Genomic DNA, 21,488 nt, shown 5'->3' with positions numbered 1-21,488 from the left:
TTTAGAGGCGTTGAAAATTGGGGAAAGTAGAAAATTGAGAGCGTTGAGAATTGGGAGCGTTGAAAATTGACTGCGTTGAAAATTGGAAGCGTTGAGAATTGGGGTGGTTGAAAATTGAGGGGGCTGTACTAATCTTCCAAGGTAGCATCCCGGAGCCTTTGCAGACAGTTTAAGTAGTTTTCGTCTTCTCCAGCGCCCTCAAGAATTACTACCCTCTCCCAGTCGATATTTCTGTACGGTCGTACTTTTACAGCGATCCATCGTCTCGCTCTATCTTCCTCTTTCGTTCGCTCTGACTGTATTTATGGTCTGTATACAACGTCCTTAGAACATTTTAGCGGCTACTGGATGTGCAGTCTGGTTATACCGAGATATAACGGGACGCTTAACTCCGAGCACGTATATAAGTACGTGAGAGTTCGCGACACGGGGGATTGTTCCTGGACATGGTCGTAAATAATGCTCTTCGACGGCATCGACTTCCCGATATTTTGCGGCAACCTTACGACGATTCGATCAGTGGAAATTGCTTTCCATCCCTGTTGCTCCCGTCCCTGAAAAACTCAGATACTTCAATTTGTTTACAATTGTTTGTGTTTTTGACGTAGCTATATTATAAAATGACGAAGTATGTCATACATATTGTATACTTGCTTTCTTCTCCATACTCAGCATTTCGAAATTAAACCCTCTACCCAAAAATCTCCACTAAAAATACTCGAAAATTTCAGACAACGACAGGAACGATCCGAGATCCTCGAAAGGTATAAAAATCGATTTTGCAGGGTGTTGATACCGAAATCCTTGTTTCCGTGCGGCAGGAGCTCGCTAGGCGATCACGAGCGAGGTCCTCATCGACGAGAAAGGAAAATCGAAAAAGACGACAAAAGGAGTGGGGGCGGTGAGGGGCAAGGTGGCGAGATATACCGGGTCCTCCCATTGATAATTATTCATTCGGGCGACTTCCAGAGCGGTTCGATATCGATCTTAAAACGTCGTCCAGAAGGTAGGCGAGAAGTGTCCTGGTCAGATACGAAATCTTGGTGTGTCGGTTCGCCGTCGTCGTCGTCGTCCTCGTCGTTCGCAGGCGACTTGGTCGCATTCGGAGGACAGAAAACTCGGCGATGAGGAGGGAAAGAGAGGAGGAGAGAGCCAGGCTTAATGTATGCGCGTCCGAGGTCCTGTGGAGCGATAATTGCCCGATGTGGCATTGCCTTCGTGGCAACGAGCATTGGTCACGTCTCAATGTTTAAGCCGCGTTCACAGTGCCTTCGATTGATTCACCGCGCGAGGACCTGCAGATGTTTCTTCATCGATTCAGACTCGCCAGACTACCCCTGCTACCTGCGAAACCGTACTTGCAGAGGATTTTACAAAACAGGCTTTACCACGTTTTCAATGCCCCCAATTTCCAACACTCTCAATTTCCAAAGCCTCCATTTCTAACGCTTTCAATTTTCAACGTCCCCAATTTTCAACACTCACAAACTCCAACGCCCCCAATCTCCAAAGCCTCCATTTTTAACGCTCCCAAATTCCAACGCCCCCAATTTTCAACACTCCCAAATTCCAACGCCCTCAATTTCCATAGTCCCCAATCTCCTACGCCCCCAATTTTCAACACTCCCAAATTTCAACGCTCCCAATTTTCAACTTCCATACTATGACTTCCTCTTCTTCTTCTTCTTCTTCTTCTTGTCTTTGACTTTGGCACGATCAGTGCTTCTAAAAGATTACTATAGCTCCACGAACCGCTACAACTACCTTTCCCATTCTGTTTCACCTCAATATAATCGGTCGCTCCGGGTCGACGCGTTAACAGCGGATCGAGTAGCGTCCACGGTTCTCCGGGACGTCTGATCGTGACCAGTCAAGGATGGTCCTCGTGGAAATTTGTAAAGAGTCGGATCGACTCGATCCTGGCCGAACAGAGGGCCGAAAGGTAACGAGACTAAAGATTGACCGGATCAGATAGCAACGGGTAGGACCGGCCAGTCCAGATCCTCGAGATAGGAGAATTTAATAACCTGCTACGTGGCGGAGGGGGGAGAGGGCAGCAGGGGCGATGTGGTGGCTGGAAAGTTGGGTGGAGGGAGGGGGTGCAATAATATCGGGAGATATCGATCTTTAATTAGGCACGCAGCGCGGGAACGAGAGATTAGATCTCTCAGCTAGACGAGAAGCGAGCTCTGGCCATCTTCTTCTCGTCTCTCCTCTTGTTTCACTCGCCCTCCCTCATTCGGGAGAGGGAGGGGGGCTCTTCTTTTTTCACTCACTCTGTTCGGTGTTCTCCATCGGCCCTCCAGAGATCTTTCGGGTACGTCGTAGTAGTATCCTCTCCTGCCACAATGAGACTCGATCCAGATCCATTTTCGTTGATTGTATCGAAAGAATGAAGAAAGGGGGCTCCCTCGATGGTATCGGCCGAGCTCGTCGGAATATTTCGTGAATATAATTGCCAGGATTTGTTTTATTTTCGTCGCGAGGATCCTCGAGCCCACGGGCCTTTGTTGGTCCCCGTGAATGGGTTTATCTCGCCTCGGTGGCTGACGAAAGTGGCCGAGGAGCGGGCCGGTTGTTACACGGTTCTTGTTTGTTTAACAATAACTCCGTCCTGGGACCTTTGGAAATTATAAAATGTAAAGAAATCATTTTAGTATATTTTACTATAACCACTGCAGATTGTCTTTACCCATAAATTAAACAAATTAATAAAAATCACCGCGAAGACACGCGAACGAGTCCGCTCGAGTCTTCAAAACCGCCCAACTCCGGCCAAAGGAGGGGAGGGAATAAAAGCCGAGATAACGTTCACGAGTTTCTACGTCCCCTATCGTCGCGGATGTTTTGTTCCTTCTTGAATACGGGAATTCGGAATTTTAATCGAAGGTGGAGGCGGCACAGATAATTTCCAACGCGTGTACGCAGCACGAGCCCGTGTACCACGCGCATTGAATATGCAGAGGGCAGGATATGGTTTATACGTGTCGACGATTAAGCCTTAAAAGATGGGCCAGTCATTAAGAGATACCAGCCGTTGACACCGCGGAGACACTCGCCCCGATAAACCTTCTCCTTTTTCGTTGCTGCTCACGCCTCACGGGAGTGCATCGGGCTTCAACCCTTTGCGGCGCGATTTTTTCCTTCTATTTTGCGCCAGGTAATTTAAATCGACCAGAGAGCCGCCGATGCGCTGGCAATTATGGCGAATCGCGGGGTCAAGGAGTTCGACGAGACCGAACGAACCAGTGAGTTTTATTTATAAGGGTGCGAAATCCTATAACTCGAGTACTTAACGTACCAGCCTTGCATTTGTTCGTTCTTTACATTCATTCAGCACCTTGGCTGCATGACTATCGCTCTTGAAAATTTTCACCATATATGGGTGACGGTGGCGTTCAACGTGTCGATCCTTGCTTTACGTTACTTTGCATTTGCTCAGACACCTCTGATCACAATTCTACCCATTAGAGGGATGCCAGCCGAACGCCGTTTAGTCTTTTGTTCTCAGGCGTCGACACTTCAGAAAATCGAATAATGCGCGTTGTTCGACGCTCGCCTTATTGGACTAGAAACGCAGAAGATGCTCGCGCAATGTTCCCCCCGCCCCCCCCCCCCTCAGCGCAGATTGGACGATCCAGGTTTCTGGTTTTCGCCGGGAACAGAAGACAACAAAAAAAAAATAATAAAAATAAACGACCAGCAAAAGCAGTGAAAACCAAGTCGGTGACAGATTGCGAGTACCGATAACGTCTCTCGAAGGTCCTGCTAGCAAGCGAAACGACCTGCACGGATCCTGTTCCTGTCGCGCGATAAAAGAAGAAACAGCTGCGTCCCGGCGCTGATCGGAGATCGTTCTCTCCGTACCAGAATGCTTTCGACGTGGCCACAATCGTATGGAAATTTATGGGGATCATTTGTTTATCTATTTATTTACAGCCGCAATAGACAATGCGCGAACGGACGGGGGACGCTGGTTAACTACCAGCGAACCGGCTTTAATGATGATGCACCGACGAAATTCGATTAATGGGATATATTCGTGACGCCTGGGAAGAATTGTGGTGTTAAGTCGGTCGGATTGGGGGAGGCTGGGAGTTTGATATTCGGACCCGATAGCTGCGGAGACCTATGAGTCGAAATTAATGAGGGATTCGACGACGTTAACGAAATGATCAACGATACGGCTCTCTTATACCCAAGGATTCGCGCGAAATCCTTTCGCGCTAAAGTATGAGACAGTGGAAGGAGGAAGACAGAATTCTGGGCCTGTTGGGAAGATTGAGTAACAGATCCTGGCGGAGGCTACACGTGTGACAATGTGACGAGATAGAAATTTTAGTTGACAAGGTCTACGTTTTAATGTATAAATGGTTCGATATACTACTACTTGTGTAGTGTAAGATGTACACGCGTTCATCGTGCAGCGTGGGTTTTGCTGCAGCCTGGTATACGACACAACCATCTTAAATGGCAATACTATACGACTGTCGTTGTAACTCGAGGTATGACACCCCATATAAAAATTATTACATCTGCAGTACGTGGATTTAACAACCGAGAACTTACGGGAACAAGAATTTCCACGCAATCCCTGAGGCGGTAAGGAACCACCGCCACATCTTGAAATAATTGCCCCCTCCCTGTACCTTGTATCTAATAATCCAGCAACGGCGTCGATGGGGATGAAATTACCAGTGCATCGCAAAGTCAATAGTAACAACACCCAGTATCCTCTAATAAACCCTACCATTAGAACATGGTAACCTGTAATACCGACAATAACGGCCGGCATTATCTCCATTCAATCAGCCCAATAAACTAATAATATTCCCAGCTAGTAATTGGCATGTATTTCGTACGGATCGGGTCGGCCGATCGAGTAATTAAGTGGTAATGGCTGAAAGTCGAAATGTTACGCTATCTCGTCACGATATCGCCACCGGGATTTATCGTCGCCCTTTAGCATAATTACTATCATTATTGTCCTACGTGTGTGCACACGCTCGCTGGCCGTAAACGCTCTTACATGGACGCGCCAACACGCGACGCGTAAATGTTTAGCGATCCTCGGGACCGTGTCGCGTTCATCGAAATCATGCAGAGATGCGATCCGTGGGCGATCTTTGATCGAATCGCTAGCCCGGTGTAATTAAATTTCCCAGTCGACTCGCGACGATCACGGCCGCGAGCTTTCCTCTCGTTAAAAATGTACGACATCCTTTTAGGGATCCTCGGTTTCTTTAGGAATAACGCCGGGATAGGTTCTTGTAATCTGCTCGAACGACTCGATCATCTATTCCCTCGTTCGACAAATCGATCTACCGGATAAATCGAGTCGATGATGTAACACCGATCGATCCAGTGTGGGACTCCGCTGAGTCACGCTGCTATTTACAATTTTACACGCTGGCTATTCAAACTTTATCGACCAGGACTCGTGAGAATTTTTGCGAAGTCTAGGGACCTACAAAGGGGGCAACAATTAGAAACGAACTTCATAGAAGTGGAGTTGAAAGTCGCAATAGGTTTCAAAGCGTTCAATTAATGCGGTACCGTGAGAAAATTGGGACTAATAAGTCCCGCCAGTGAATAACGAGTAATTAAAATCGTCGTCCAGGAACATCCGAACATCGTCAAAATCCTGTTCCCAGGTTGAAAGCAGTTGAAACTTCCTTCTTACTACACCTCAACAAAGTTACCTTCCAGAGACTCTAGCTTCGGCCACCTAGACTCTCGCCGCCATTAAAAATGCGAAGAATACCAAACCATCCGAGCGTGCGATCTACGTGTCCCTGGTCGCGGCGTCCCACGAAATTCCTGACCATAGATCCGAGACAATTCGAGTCGGCTCGCTGCCGTCACTACACGTATGACGGCCACGTATAGCCATGCGTGTTGATACCCAGATAGAGACGAAGGTGGACGTAGTAAGAGCTTTGCATGAATAATGTGCTCCGCGACGTGATCTGAACTTCTTGGAAGGGATGGACGAACGTGGACGGTCTGTACAAGATCCTCCGCGCACAGCCCCTCCTCTGCTCGCATCCTCCCAACCCGCCACCTCCTCGTGGGTCGACGAAAAAAAAACGACACGAAGAGCAGGCCCGGAATAAAGGCAGATCGGAGATATCGGATCGATCGGGTAGATTTGCGTTTTAATGAGGTGTGCTTGCGCGATGCCCGCTGAATCTTGAGGAGTTAAGTGTAACGGGACGAATTGAATCGATCGTCTCCATCGACGTTTAACCCTTTGCGGCCACCGGAACCGGGGACGCGTCGAGTTTTCTCTGTAAATCGTCGGGTAAAAGTTGAATTAACGGGCGGGATATCTCCAGCGAACGGCGAATGTACGAGCTGCCTGCGGACACCGATACTTTATGTCTCTATCTGATAAAAGCAATGATGTCAGGGACCCCCTCTACGGTGCCCGTCGACCGAGAGAGTAAACTAACGTTCTTGGAGGGTGTTGACTGCTCGGAGGGTTAATTGAATGATGACGGAGCCGCGCACTGCTGGGAGCTGGAAAGATCTGTTTCGAGGGTGTCCTACGAAGCGGAGGGGTGTGCTTCGTTGCTTCACCTGTGGGTTGGGAGGTGACCCTCTTTGCAGACCTCCGACATAGAATATACATTTATTTTACTCTAACATTCGTAAATATTCGTACCCTCTACGTTCATTAAATTTGTTTAAATTGAATGGAAGGTTTGTTGTTTCCAAGTGCATGTTTGTATAAATATGTTGATGTATATATAAATATATACATGTATAATGAAAAATTTGGTAATATCAAAACCATTACTTAATTTAGTCAAATCTCTTCAATAAATATAGAGGGTACGAATATTTATGAGATCGACCGTATTAGTTCCCAAAATCTGTAGCAGATATTCATAGCAACTATGACGGTCCAACCTATCAAGTCTATCTATTAGGCCTGGATCCACGTTTCGTCCGAATTTGGAACGTGTAGATAACCTCAAACTCTAGCGAAGAAAGCATATAAATATTTCGCACGGATTTGTTTAACAATCGATTACAAGCCTCCAAGCAGCTTCAAAGAACGCGTTGATCCTCGACGAACCTGTCCAATCTAGAACCTACCTCGCGTCTCGAAGGAGCAATTTTCACCTCCCGCGATCTATCGGAGGCCATCAGCGTCAGCTGGCTGGCAGTGGATCTCGCAGGGCGTCGTAAAGCCCTCCGCCGAAACAGGGACGACTGTCAACGTCAAGAAAAAGATTCTCCGCCGGCGGGTGTGCTCGGTGCCAGGAACACCGGCCGAGAGCGAGATCGACGAGCCACGAGGAAGCCGAAGCGCGGCGTAGGAGCCGATGAGAAGGTTGCGACTTGAGCTCTCACTTAGCAGCCACAGTGTCACGATCGGGACGGCTGCATTAGCATATCTCCACGATGCAGCGTGTAGAGAGCTGAAGAGAAAAAGGCATCGCTGACCGTCGGCAGGACGGAGACGGCGAGCGGCCGGGAGAGACAAAGAGTGGAGGAGACAGAAAGAGAAAAGCAAAGTGTTCATGGATGCATCGGTACGAATGGCATGCATCTCCTGGCATGGGTCGTGGCCCCGTGAAAAGAGGGCGCACACTACCATAATACGACTGGAAAGAAGAACAAGACGACGAAGAAGAGGAGTCCGAGCGAGGAGGAGGAGGAGGAGAGGACTCACTCAGGGCTGCTCACCAGCCCTGCCTGTTACCTGTACGTCGCGTGTTTGCCTACCCGCGTCACGATCAGGATCCTATTTGCATAGCGCCGATGAAGCTGCTACCGTTGCGCTCGTTTTCCTGCCACCGGTGTGTACCTTAGCCTTCTGCTCGCTACGCGTCCAGCCGCTGCAGGATGATGGCCTGCCCGTGGAGGAAGCGGCGGATGTGCTCACGGTTAGGTGAATGCGATCACCGAGCGATCCCCGAGCAACCTGGAACGATACAGACGATTAGGGAAATAATGTTTGGTCAAACATCCTACCAAGGTTGTTAGGAAAGAAAACTTCGCTTTTTATTCTTCGATAGGACATCCTTTAAGATCAGGTGCATCGACGAAGGGACATCATTGTTCCTTCTTTATTGACGATTATCGCGTAAATTTTGTAAAGCTACACAGTAGAGCCTCGGTCACTGTAGGTAAACAGGGCTGGAACTCTTGCAATAACAGAGGCATCCAATCCAGAGAAGGTAAGGTTTTTTATAAATAAAACGCCATCCATAAAGAGAAGTGTAAGGTTTTTTATAAATAAAACGCAGTTAAATTGTTTTCCTCTTAAACACAAACTCGATATATTTTTATTAATCACTAGTACTAGATAATCGCAATAAACTTTACTCGACACGCACGCCGATTCGCAATCACACACCGTTCTTCTTCTTCTTCTTCTTCTTCTCCTCCTCCTCCTCTCTCGCTGCTCCTATTTATGAGAGAGCGCGAGGCTCTCCGACCACGCATATTACCCAAACTTATTACCTTTGTATCTATTCCCTATACAGTCGCTTTAAAGAAGTCTTATTCGTACGATATGTCTCGCTATTCGTGCTCAATACTATACTTGTTCCTTTCACCTCGATCTTTACTTTCTCCCTAAGGAACCATCCCCTGCATTACAATAACATTGCAATTACCTAGATCCTCCTGTAATTCGGATTCCTCCAAGACTCCGAAGGACCTCGGGTCTTTCATTCGATCCGTACGATTAACGAAAAATACCTGTAGAAAGTTTGCCCGTTACAGGAATCAATAACGATGCTAGCGTATGTTAAAAACGCGATGTTTTGAGAAGTAGTCGCGGAGCACGTGACGCGATAAATCATGGTGCGTTACGTGACCGAAAACGAGCCACGTGTCGTGTGATGTATGAAAGGTTGCTGCCTAAATATAATGACCGAGCATGCGGAGTATTTATTTTCGCATTATAATTTTTTCAGTCTCGGTCGGGGAACACGGACGCCGATGGTCGAAAAAGAGAAGAACGTACAGGAAAGCTCGAGGAAATTGTTTGAGAAATTACGATATGGAAATTGAGAATTTATCTACGGGAAGATCTTCTTTCTCCTGACAAGTTTAATAAAAATATTAATCGTCGGCTGGAAGTGTGAACTACCACTTAAAGCATATCTCATTTCCATGCCGTAATTAACTCCTTAAATGCGAAGGACGTGCAATGTTTTAAAACGGAATGATAAACATTATCGTCCAGGCTTCGAGTTTAACGCCCGTCGCGCATAATTTATTTCGTTTTAAATGGTGGTAAATTGCCCCAGTGATCCTCAGCCACAGCCGAATGCCTTGTAGATAACACGACGAAATCATGATTGTTATTTATACAGAATCGAGACCGATATAGCAATCTATAAGCCGAGATCCGAATAATAAATGGATGTATGTTTATACAGAGCGGACCAATTGTACGAAACTCTCCTCCGATTTTCATGCTTACTCCCCAGTGTTTGTTTCGCACTGCTTTCCTCTCGATCGCTTCTTTTGCGGCCAGTATCTGGAAAATAAATAGTATAAAGATAATTTTACAAAATTCCATTCAAACAGGTACGATACTTCTTTATTTTATATAAAACATAGCGACTCTGCCCAAAATTCTTCGTACCGTTGAAGCTTAACACAATCGGGAGTACAACCCCTCGAATTGGCTGAACAACTAAACAATCGGAACACGCACGACGACAAAGCGAGCGAAGGCAAAGAGCAGAGCTTCCGATCCCCGTTTCTCACGCGGCTACGGGCTGTTCGTTTCTCGCATAAAGCGGGGCCGAAGGTGTACACGGGCGCGGTATCGGTTCTGAGAAAGGCTTATCAGGCCGCGGATATGTTAATGGCGGCCGTGTTCCCCCCACCCGTCCCCCTCCCCCATTCTCCACCTCTTCTTTTCGAGATATATTACACCCTCAGCGCCCGGAGGTGGTTGGTGGCGGTTATAGGTGGTTGTAGGCGAGCAAGGTGCAGCCCTCTCGATCGGGAACGGTTGCATGCACGCGCAATTAAGAATGGTCGAAGGCGGTAACTGGAATGAAAGGCAAAAAGTCGGGTAGAAACGGACTTGCAGCCTGTTTAATTAATACATTGTCTAGCCAAACGTTCCGTTGGCAAGTTAATCGCAGAAACAATAGCAGGTAGCGTAGGAATCAAATGACTTTTAAACAATTTGCAGTTTGACAACGTATATTTTATCATCCGACTTTTACAACTGCCTCGACCGAACTGAACTCCGAATTATTATAAATAACAAATCACACCGCGTAACCACGCAACCATTGCATTCACGGACACACTCACACGCTTACCCTCGTATTATATGTATATCACACTCCTACAGTAGAGAATTAAATTTTATGTACTGTAGAAGTCGACATACTAACGCACCGAACAACTGTACAAGTCAATTTTGTACGGTTTTCTGCGAGACTGTTCTATCGAATCCTGCCGTATTTTGAATTGCATATAATAAATTGTCTCGATTTTATAGATAAACATACTGGAATCGTACCAATAATTTTCCTGACACAAATTATTTCAAAAATATACAGACCCTTAAAGTTAACACTTCGCGCCAACTCTCGCAAAGACCTTTTCCTCCGCAACCTCGATTTATTTTTACTCGACTGTAAATACTTGTCCCTCTCAACCACCCATGTATTCGACTCGCCGAGTCGATTTTTCAATATAAAAATTTGTATCCCCAAAAACTGAAGAGAAACGCCCGATAAAAATGTTTTTAGCCCACTTCCTCCCTCAATTTCGACCCCCTGGTAGTCGTGACAGTGTTAACCACGTACCGGATCTCTGTCTCCTGGATAGCCGCGATCGTATTACCCGTGTATCCGGGTGCGATCAAGAGCTCCCGTCTAAATCCGCGGCAGACGGACATCCCGCGATCCCAGGTAGCTTGTACGCGCGTGCAATTAAGAATGCTGTCGGGGGCTCCTGGTATATACCTAGGAAGTACAACAAGCAGACGAAGAAATAGACGACGAAGGAGATAGCATTAGAAAAGAGAGAGGGAGAAAGCCGAAGAAGAAAAAATGGTAGTAGGGAGAGACAAGAGGAACGTGGTGCTGGCCGAGGCCTGCTGCCGATCCATCGATGACCGCTTATTTACAGAGAGGCAGAAGGAACACGACTGTCCTGTAGATGCGAGCGCAGGATAGCCTAGAAGTGCGCTGCAACCCTCTGCCCAATCTCCTTTGGCATCTCGCCTCCTCGCCCTTCGTCTCTGTAGTTTCTCCTTCTCGCTCGCGTGGACGCCTCGTCGAGCCTCGCCCAAGGAGGCAATTAAAGCATCCGGGTAATTCGACGGCCGATACGCGTGTCGTCTCGATTTCGAGGACAACCCACCTGGACGGCACAGTGTCCTGGTCCGCGGATATCCTCGAGATCTGCGAAAAGAGCGTATGGTTGCGGTTATCCGAGGTGTCGGAACGGCTGCGATTGGCAGCGTGGTGATTCGGGGTGATCGACCGGTACATTTTCTTGACAGCAGCCTCGGCATTTAACACGAATCACGACGTCTTAGTTTGGAAGACAATTCATCTGGGCGTCTCCGTCACCTGGTCTGCGAGTACCCTCGAGATCGGGAAAGACGTATGGCTAAACGAGAAAGTGTCGAGACGGCGACTCTTCGCAAACCACAAGGACGAATTTAAAAATGTTTCTTTAAATTTTACGTCTGCTTTCTTTTTTCTTTTTCTTTTTTCTTCGACCTTTTCAGGTCGCTGTTTCCTCTCCTCTCCTGCTTTCCTCTTTTCCTAGTCTTACCGAAGTCCAATTGCAGTCTAGTGTAGCAGTTTACGCATCGATATCGCACTTCTTCGATTCTTCATCCTTCGTTAATTAGTCTCTTCGGTAGTGGGTACAAGCTGCAAAATAAAGGGAGACCGTCTTCGATAAGAAATGTACAAATCGATGATCAACGAGGTCCCCAAGTTCTCCTCTCGTAAAACGATCCAGCCGGTGGCTTAGAACACGGACACGGTATCACGCCTAAAACCTGTTTCAAAACCGATCCCCGGTGTTCGTGATCCTTCAACTTTCACGTGGCCGAAAATAGATGGGGGAAGATAAGCAAGGTCAAAGAAGGATCCGTCTATCGCCGTGCGAGGCAATCAGGCGTCGGAATCTTCACGAACAGGCGGGACAGAGATTCCCAAAGTGTTCCCAAAGCGTTCCAGGAAAGACGGTTCCGTTTCGTAGGATGTCGAGTGCCCAATAACCCGAAACAACCCCGGCAGCTTTATCCAAGATTCCGTGGCGAGAGCGGGCACCCTTCGGCGTCGGACCGACACGTCGCGACGCGCCACGTCGAATGGTGGGGATCCCAGAGGCGTGCGAGAAGGGTGCAGCGAGAGGGGTGGAGGTGCCCGGTAGGGGGATAGATAGATGAATAGAGAGAGATAGGTCGCGGCAGGAAGGGCAGAGGAGAAGGGAACAGAGGGTACGCAAAGGCTGGCGTGGCGAACGACCATTAGGGAGCCGAACGGCCATAGAGACGCATCGTTCAACGTGCGTGCCGGCTTTTTTCTTGTACTTTCTTCCGCTGGCCACCACTTCCGGCTACGCCACCGCGGCCGTTCCTTCCACGTGGATCCGCTTTGTGGCTATGGTCGTTTCTCGGGAGACGGTGGATCGCCGTTGGGCCGCCTTCAGGAAATGTAGGGCTAGTATTCTCGTTGAACGTAACCCGAAAGAAAATATTTTCGATAAATGCTATCTATTTAAATACCCGAGTGTTTATCGAATTCACTTCGTTAACTTTAAAATACTGAACAAAGTGTTTCGGAACTGTTAAGCTGGACATATATGAGTCAACACTTGAGATTAACCGTGTGACTTTGCTCGTTTCAGGGGAGGATGAAGAATGGAGCGACTCGGAGAAAACACCATCGGTGAGCAGTGGCGTGGACGGCGGTGGATCGGCAGTCTCCAGCCCGATCGCGCCAGTCGTCGAGGAGGAATCGAGCCTGCCACCACCACCGAGACTGAATCATCCACCCTCCTCGGTCGGTATCGCGAATTCGGCCGCCGAGGACATCAGATTGAGGCTCAGCGTGCTCTCTGAGGACGCTAGGAAACGGCTGGCTAGTCTTACCGAAGATATCGAGGTAACAGTTCGCTACCACCTCTGAAGTTGCACCTCATACTTGATATACAATTAACTATATATGTAGTTTACTTATGTTATATAAGGCCGATCGCACACGGCGCAACCGATTTGAAATTAGTGTTGCAAACCGTTTGCGCTCTTTGTTTTACCTACTCCACTATCTTTGTTTTACCTGGATCCGCCGCCGCGTGCAACTAGTTTCAGAGTGGTTTGAAACTGATCGGTTACGTCCGTGTGCGATCGGCCTTACGATACATACGATACGATGCACTAATTTGAAATGCATGCATTGTACCAGCAAATACACAAGTGTTACAACCTAGAAAAGCGTGAATCGTCGCGCAAAAATAAATGTTTACAAGAATGATGTTCTGTTTCGACTACAACAGGAAACCCAAGTTTCTAACGCATTCGCCTGTTCACCGCCGACTTTCACCGTTTTCAGGTCGCTAGGAGCTTGAGAGACCGACATGCTACCTCGAGGCACAATCAGGCGCGAGAGACGAGTCCCAAAGACATGGACGAGGAGGGTATGGTCGTGGTCAAGGAGGAGGACTGCCAGCCGAGGTCGTCGTCTTCCTCGTCCTCCTCGATTCGAAGAAGGGAGTCCGTCTGCAGGAGAGACTCCGAGGACTCCTCGAAGCGATCCAACGCGGACGACCCTCCTTCGGAGAAGAAGCTCAAACCCGACGACGAAGCTACACCAAGACTGAGACTCAATGCTAGTCTGGCGACGGATCCTGCTCTCCGACCCGCGACCGTAGCCGCGCTTACCGTCAAACCGGAGAACACCTCGCCGCCGAATCCTGTGCCACCTTCGCCAGCTGGTCTTCAGAATGGTAACATCGAGTTCTGGTTGATACAGAGATCCTTCTATTGAGTTTGATCTTGCTGAGTCTGCTATAGTCTCTATATATTAGGTTGTCCCGAAAGTTTCTTTCGTTTTATTAATAATTAATATATACACGATATTTTATGTTTTATGTTACATTACCGAATTGTGTACGATTCATTTCGCTTCGTTACTGTTACAGCATCAATATCTAAGAAATTAGATTGTCTATTTATATAAACACTGCCACAGAAAATAATTGAATGCAACTCACGAAAGAAACTTTTGGGACAACCTAATAATTCATTCGAACTGTCTGTTGAAACTATTAACATCGTCGTATGAAAGGGGTATTAGAGTTAAAACGAGCGGTATTTGGTTGAGCTAGGTTTAAAATGACAAGTACAAATAAATTCTGAGTAGTTTAAAAAAGTAAGTAACACCAAACGCTACGATTTAGAAGTAATCCGGGTCTCGTTAGTTTTACCGTATCGATACCATTAATACTCGACTGACACGGTAATCGACGTATTAAGGTCGATTTATATTATCCGTTCAGACACGACGCGTTTCCGATCAGTTCGATTCCGACAAAAGCAATGTAGTATTTATATCATCAGTTCGCTTTCGACAACGACAGGCAACGAACATTACTGATTAGCGGATAATATAAATCGAAGTATTAAACGGAGAAACGTTTCAGCAATCGCATCTGGTCGGTTGTTCGTGCTGCAAACCGACGGCAAAGAGACGATCACCGTGGAGCCAGCCAGGCCGGCGCCTCTGATTTGTCCACCGTGCGGAATCCGCTTCAGTTCGGCGAGCACTCTGGAGGCCCACCGCACCTTCTATTGCGCCCATCGTCCGCGGCTGGAGGAAGACGCCGCGAACGACGAGGACGAGGAGAAATCCAACAAGTTCGAAGTGAGAAAGGCGTACGCCTGTCCCCACTGCTCGTACAGCGCGGATAAGAAGGTCTCCTTGAACAGACACATGAGGATGCACGCAGCGTCTCCGGCGCCGCCCACGATACCGGCGGCACCGACTCCAGCCACCACGCCAGGAAGCGGCGCCGCGGCAGCTTCCAACGGCTCGTTGAACGAGGAGGCGGAGCGATACTGCAGAAACTGCGACATCAGATTCAGCTCGCTCAAGACCTACAGAGCGCACAAGACTCACTATTGCAGCACCAGGCACGTCGTCAAGGACACACCGCCAACGACCAGCGCGGCCTCGTCGTCCGTCAAGGCGTCACCGCCGACCAGCGCGAGTCCTGGTGACTCTCCGCCGCCGCAGCCGTGCCTGGCTTTACCCACCAACCCCATTCTGATCGTGCCGTACTCCCTGTTTCGCGGAGCCAGCGTCTTGGCCGCGCCGACTCTGCCTGCGCCCGACACTGCGTGCTTCCTTCTTCCAAATGGTTCGTATCGAACATCAAACGATTCGATTAAGTATCGAAATTTTCAATAGCATGCAATATCGTCAACGTAAGTAACATCTTCTCGCAGGCCATCTCCAGCCAATGACCAGAGGCCTAGCAACCACAGCGCAAAACGCCGTGGTCGAACCTCCTCCGGTCCTTCGAGCAGCGAACAAGCCGACAACGCCAGCGTCGGTGGTAGCGTCGTCCACGTCGCCGCCCGGTTCGGCGCCTCTCGATCTCAGCGTCAGAAAGTCGCCAGCGCATCAGGACGAAAAGGAAAACAGGGTGTCGCCGGCTCCTTCCTCTCTGCCTCCGCCACCTGGAAGCCCGAGATCCAGGGGAAGCGGTAGTCCCAGAGCGAGGTCGATCGGCTCTGCTCCAACGGCAGCTGGAACTGTTGCACCGCCTCCACCGACGGAGCTCGCACTGAGACTTGCCGAGCTCCCGCCACCGCCTGTTCCTGGCGTCCTCGTCAAACAGGGTGTCTCGAGGTATGTTGCCTTCGAGTTTCTGCGATGAAACACCACCATCCCTAGAAATAAGACATTCGTATCAAAGAATTACTCTTGAAACGATCCTCTGTTGTGTTTTACCTTGTAAAGGGAAAATTATTCTTTGGTTTTTTTGTTATTAACTAGCCCTGTTTTTAAAACTTTTAAACTATCGCAATTTCTCTTGCGAGAATCCGGTATTTTCGCTCAAATCAATAGCCATCTAGCGGTGAACAGGCCGAACTAATTTCGGAGTATGGTCAGCAGCGCCCCTATCGGGAAAACGCTCAAGTTTCTCCTCGAATAGTTCCCCTGTCAATGGTAGATGGAGCCATTTGTTTTTTTTTTAATTGAAAAATTAAGAGTTCAGGACTCAAAAATGATTCTCATTCATATTTTAATATTGCAATGATTGTCCACCTATTTGTTTTTAAATATATCAACAACAAAAAACTACAAATACCTCTGTCGTCCTCTACCGGGAGAATGCCCAAGTTTGTTGCCGATTAGTTTGGCTTGTTCACTGCTAGATGGCGATACAAGTATTCCTACAATTTTTTTTTTGTTATATCCGAAAACAAATAAGTGAACAACCATTGTAATATTAAAATATGAATGAGAATCATTTTTGAGCCCTAAACTCTTAATTTTGTAATTAAAAAAAAAACAAATGGCTCCATCTACCATTGACAGGGGAACTATTCGAGGAGAAACTTGAGCGTTTTCCCGATAGCGGGGCTGATCGGACTCCGAAAATAGTTCCGTTATTCGCCGTTAGATAGCGACACCAATTTATGGCGGGAAATTCAAATTTGTTTTATTAAATTAAAATTTATTAGAGTAGTTAAAAAGTCTTTCGTATAGATTAATACACTAATGAATTTATTTTTCACAAGTGACCTGTCCCGGCTTCGCCTGGGTTCTTTTCTCTCGATGTCAACACGAAAAAGCCGGAGACTTTATTTTATACTATGTAGAGATAACGCAATACTAACAGATCCTTCGGAATTGTTAAATCTTCAGATGCAAGGAATGCAACATAGTCTTTTGCCGACACGAGAACTTCGTCGCGCACAAAAAACATTATTGCCAAGCGAGGGAAACCACGGTCAGTAACAGTCCACCGCCACCCGGTACACCATCGCCTCCTTTAGTCCAGCTTATCTGCGCAGCGTGCGGCATCAAGTTCGCCTCCATGGATAATCTTGTGGCCCATCAAGCGTTTTACTGCCCCAAAAGGCCGGAACCTCAGGAACATCACACGAGATGCACCAAGTGTAAAGTAAGTAGTTCGTTCTGATATGAATTACCTGATACATCTACGATATTGCGGAAACGAAAGTTTAACACTGAGTCATTTTTACATTTCCTTGAATTTGTATAGGCTGTAATTGAGCCCGGAGGTACGCACACGTGCACCAGCGGACCGACAGGTGGTTGGAGATGTCCCGTATGCGGCGCGGTTAGTCCAACAGCGGGAGCTGCTCAGCGTCACATGGATGCGCATCAGGGCGTCAAGGCTTTCAGGTGCACGATTTGTCGTTACAAAGGAAACACGTTGCGTGGTATGAGGACGCATATCAAGATGCACTTCGAGAAACGTGGAACCGATCTGCAGGTAAGGAAGTACTGTTATTGTCCTGTCCGCGCATCGCAGTATAAATGTCCCTTCTGTGCATGCATAGGAAATGAGATGCAAATTCAAGTAGCGTGCTTGGACGACACAGGAAAGTGTACACTGATAATTCCAGTGACTTGTTTCACAAGGTTATTCAAGGTGCGCTTAAAGGTACATCTCGCATAAATGTATCGGACGGTACATGACCAAAATTCTGAGACTCTAATACTCGTAATCTTGAATGACAAGTGGATTGATCTCATTTTTCAGAGTTTTTCATGCGTCACCAACGTTTGTAAATAATCGTCCTCTCGTTTTTCAGGAGGAGAATTATATAACGTGCGTGCTCGATGACGAGACGGTCCTCCCGACCCCAGAACCTCCCCCAGCTACCACTCCCGAAGAGGTTCCAGCGGAGGTGCAGGTGAACGGTAAGGCCGAGATTCGAAAGAGTCCTCAGCCATTACCACCACCTCCGCCGCCAACGGTTACGAGCAAGGTGAAACAGGAACGCGAAGATACGCCACCGCCAGAGGAAAGTTTAGACCCCAACAAGAGCGGTCCGCGTTACTGTCGGTCGTGCGACATCAGCTTCAACTACCTGAGCACCTTCATAGCTCACAAGAAGTTCTACTGTTCGAGCCACGCTGGCGAGGCGAGCAACAATAACAACAACAACAACAACAATAACAACTCAAGCAGCCACACCACGCCACCTCCCAGTGGCAGGACGGAGGCGTCCGTACTTTAAAGACTCTCAGGATGCGAGTAAGCATCTTCATCCAAGGTGATCGTTCTTAGATGTCGCCAGCGGGACGACCCAACGGGACTGTTAATTGTTGCCAGTTTATATATATATATATATACATACATAATAGAATTACCGATTATCCGATTTAGTTGACTACCGTTGTGTGATTTCTGTTGATCCAGGGAATTGTTTGTACTTATAAGTTGATTTAACCGACGTGTTGTACATACGCGCGCATGGTCACGGAGCTGCGGAATAATAAAGCGACGTTTCGATGTAGCAGCGATATTTTAGGTCGTCGTGGTAGTGGGCGTTTGGTAGTTCGCTTTGGATTGACTGGATGAAATAAAAAAAAAAAAATCGAGCGTGAAAATTATACGAAGTAATACCAAAGTGAAGCTGCCGAATGAGGACGCGTCCTGTATATGAAGGATCGTGATGTTCCAGTTGGGTTTTTGGCGACAGCGCGATCGAAGATGCGGCGCGGCTGGGATTCTCGAAAGCCACGATCGACCGTTACAAAGGTGTGCAATCTCATGACTCTTCAATAATCTCGTAGCTGTAACTAATTAATCGACATACCTAAGGAATTACGGATAATAAAGATGAGTGTAAAATGTTGTACAGTAGACGAGTAGAGTATTAAAGGAACGATAGTAATTATCCTGAATGATACCAATCTCAAGCTTGTGAAAACGCTAAGTTGCAATATGACATTTAATATATTATATATATAAATATATAAATATGAATTAAAAAATGATTTCATTGCCCATAAATCGCGCTCATACTCTCCCAGGGAGTAAGTACGTTGATAAATGTATCCATAGACTGCCATAAGAATTGGGGATCGTTTCCTGTGTCGTTTGCCAATCGTCTCGAATATATCACGGGAGAAGGAACGAAAACTCCTTAGCGTCTCACCCCGCGAATTCAGAATTCGGTGTAATTGGATTCTTACCAACGCATTTGCTTCATACATACAATCAAAAGATAAAGCATCGCGTGTACTTACTTGTAAACAAGTAAACGATTCGTTGCGAGCGCGTAAATGTAAAAATTAGAATTAAGGCCAGTGTTACACGTATACGCAGCGTACTATTCATATCATATAACGAGTTCGTTAATGGCATCAATTTTCCCACGTGCGAATTTCGACTTTGAGAATAAGTAAAGAATGTTAGTATCTGCGCATTGTCGCTAAACGCGACCACGCATCCAAAAATCTCAGTTAATGTAAAATTGTTTTCGTATTTCGACGAGTAGTGTAGCCAGATAAACGCGAAACGTTCGCGAATACTTTTATAAAAGTAATTGTTACGTTATTTACGGGCCTGTACTCTTGCTGATTGCTGTCTAAAAGAAAGCAGGATTCACGATATTCCCTTAAAGAATAAATACAGAAGATTTGATAATGCATCACAGAGTAGCTACCCTTCATTACTGAAAACTTGTAAATCTCTATCTGATACTTCCAGCAATTTGTTATACATTATAAATCTGGTATATCATTATATATGCCATATCGTCGAAAACGGTTCTTTTTCTAAATACCTATACACCTTCCTTTGTCACTTCGACGTTCTAGGTTTACTTTTATTGTTTTTATTTTGATAGACGGAATTTTACACACAAGATATATCTATATAAATATGTAATAAATATATAGACATAAATAAAATTCTAAGACCTTTATGACCCTTACTTCTATAAAATGAAAGAAATAAGTTAAAGTTGTTTAACTTGTGTTTGAAAACAATTTTAATTATAAAACTAAACATGTTCTAGATATTGATTTAAATTACTTTAAACAGTATGAAAAATGAAATCTTTATAAAAGGAATTATAATACGAGTATAATTATACTGAAGTTATCGTTCACCTATACAGCTGCATGTGGTAGAAAAGAACTTATGTAAAAGTATATACTATACAGTATTCGTTATTTTGTCATAACGATTTACGTTTAGTATCACACTGAAGTTCAGCATTAATCACTGTCTTTAGTAGAATCACTATTTTCATCTGCTTCCTCGTATACGTATTCTCCGCTATACTCGCTATCATCGCTGTCATCCTCGTCTAATTCATTTTTTACCCGTGCCTTGTATTTTGCATATTTATAGCCATAAGATTCAACATCTTTTTCATTGACCGCGTAAACGAAATCGTCTTCGCTAGACAAATCCGAACCATCTTCCAATCGCAAATTCCTAACTGCCTCTTTCATATCTTCGTCGTCGATTGATCTTTCAGAGTGATCAGAATCGGGGTAATCATTTCGCCAATTAGATTCTGAATTAGAATCCTCTGATTCGCATTCAATATCCGAATGATTATTTCTATAAGTATCAAAAACTAATTCTTGGTCTAATGGATGCACGAATAACATATTGTCTGGGTGCAACTCATTCTCAGTTTGTCCAAAATACAAATCGTACACGTAACCCTCATCCTATAAAGTATTCTTGGTATTATTTATGTACCTTTCTAATAACAAGAATTTTAATATTTAATGTAAAAAAAAAATCTAATGTGAGTAAACACAGAATTCTGTAGTATTGACAAGAAATGATATACATTTTGCGTGGAATGCTCCTTTGGAACAGCACATGAGACAGAATCCTCCACATCTATTACTGTCATAATCTTGTCTTCCAATACTTCATGATTGGTGCTATCCAAAGATCGGAAACAATTGATTACTTTGTAACGATTCTCTGCTGAAGCCTGTTTTGCCCTTTCTCGTGCCTTATTTATAATATCCACAGAATGCTGTTTGAAATTTGCTTTCAATTCATCTTTTCCCAAAGTCTGAATTAAGTGCTGGACAACATTATCTTCCTATTATAAAAAGAGAAAGAAATATGGTTCGATTTATTGAATCAATTACAATTGAACTATAGCTAATACTATTATCCTATTTACCTGATTTTTAACAGTTCCGGCAAATTTTACAACTGCCGTTAATGGAACAGCGGCAGCCGATTCTGGTGCTTCTTGATCGTCTGCACTTTTACTTCGTTTACACGCAATTAGTAATGCATTTAATGGTTCGTCGTCGTGCCTACGTTTCACACGTAATACAGCTGCCATTGTTTTTGTTGTTTCTTCGAAGGGAATACTCGCAAGTCACACGTTTCAACAGCCACTGGTTATTTTGTCTTCCATTTAACCTTTCCTAACCTGTTTCACTGATTCTTTTTATGTTGGTTTACTGTTTTCATGTTTTGAGTCGTAGTGGCGCCAT

The 21,488-nt window shown here is 46.0% G+C and overlaps 2 protein-coding genes across 5 annotated transcripts in view; one reads left to right on the top strand and one right to left on the bottom strand.

Moving 5' to 3' along the window:
- Positions 1-18,571, top strand: part of LOC128878661 (zinc finger protein ush) — a 201,909-nt gene extending 183,338 nt beyond the window's left edge. For all 4 annotated transcript variants that reach the window (XM_054127029.1, XM_054127031.1, XM_054127032.1 and 1 more), the window contains 7 exons: positions 12,865-13,121; positions 13,569-13,962; positions 14,659-15,375; positions 15,464-15,869; positions 16,893-17,151; positions 17,254-17,487; positions 17,810-18,571. In XM_054127029.1, coding sequence (XP_053983004.1) covers positions 12,865-13,121; positions 13,569-13,962; positions 14,659-15,375; positions 15,464-15,869; positions 16,893-17,151; positions 17,254-17,487; positions 17,810-18,238 — 2,696 coding nt within the window. In that variant the 3' untranslated portion in view covers positions 18,239-18,571. The remainder of the gene's footprint in view (positions 1-12,864; positions 13,122-13,568; positions 13,963-14,658; positions 15,376-15,463; positions 15,870-16,892; positions 17,152-17,253; positions 17,488-17,809) is intronic.
- A 1,401-nt stretch (positions 18,572-19,972) lies between these two features.
- Positions 19,973-21,446, bottom strand: LOC128878663 (probable RNA polymerase II nuclear localization protein SLC7A6OS). The gene is made up of 3 exons (XM_054127034.1): positions 21,167-21,446; positions 20,819-21,082; positions 19,973-20,693 (listed from the first exon to the last, which is right to left on the bottom strand). The coding sequence occupies exons 1-3, from the start codon at positions 21,332-21,334 to the stop codon at positions 20,229-20,231; spliced, it is 897 nt and encodes a 298-aa protein (XP_053983009.1). The 5' UTR covers positions 21,335-21,446; the 3' UTR covers positions 19,973-20,228.
- Positions 21,447-21,488: the final 42 nt, after the last annotated feature.

This window comes from Hylaeus volcanicus, chromosome 6 (genome assembly GCF_026283585.1).
Source record: "Hylaeus volcanicus isolate JK05 chromosome 6, UHH_iyHylVolc1.0_haploid, whole genome shotgun sequence".
In the NCBI taxonomy this organism is placed as follows: Eukaryota; Metazoa; Arthropoda; class Insecta; order Hymenoptera; family Colletidae; genus Hylaeus; species Hylaeus volcanicus.
Note: the sequence above shows the minus strand (reverse complement) of the source record. Positions and strands in the feature narration are given on the sequence as shown.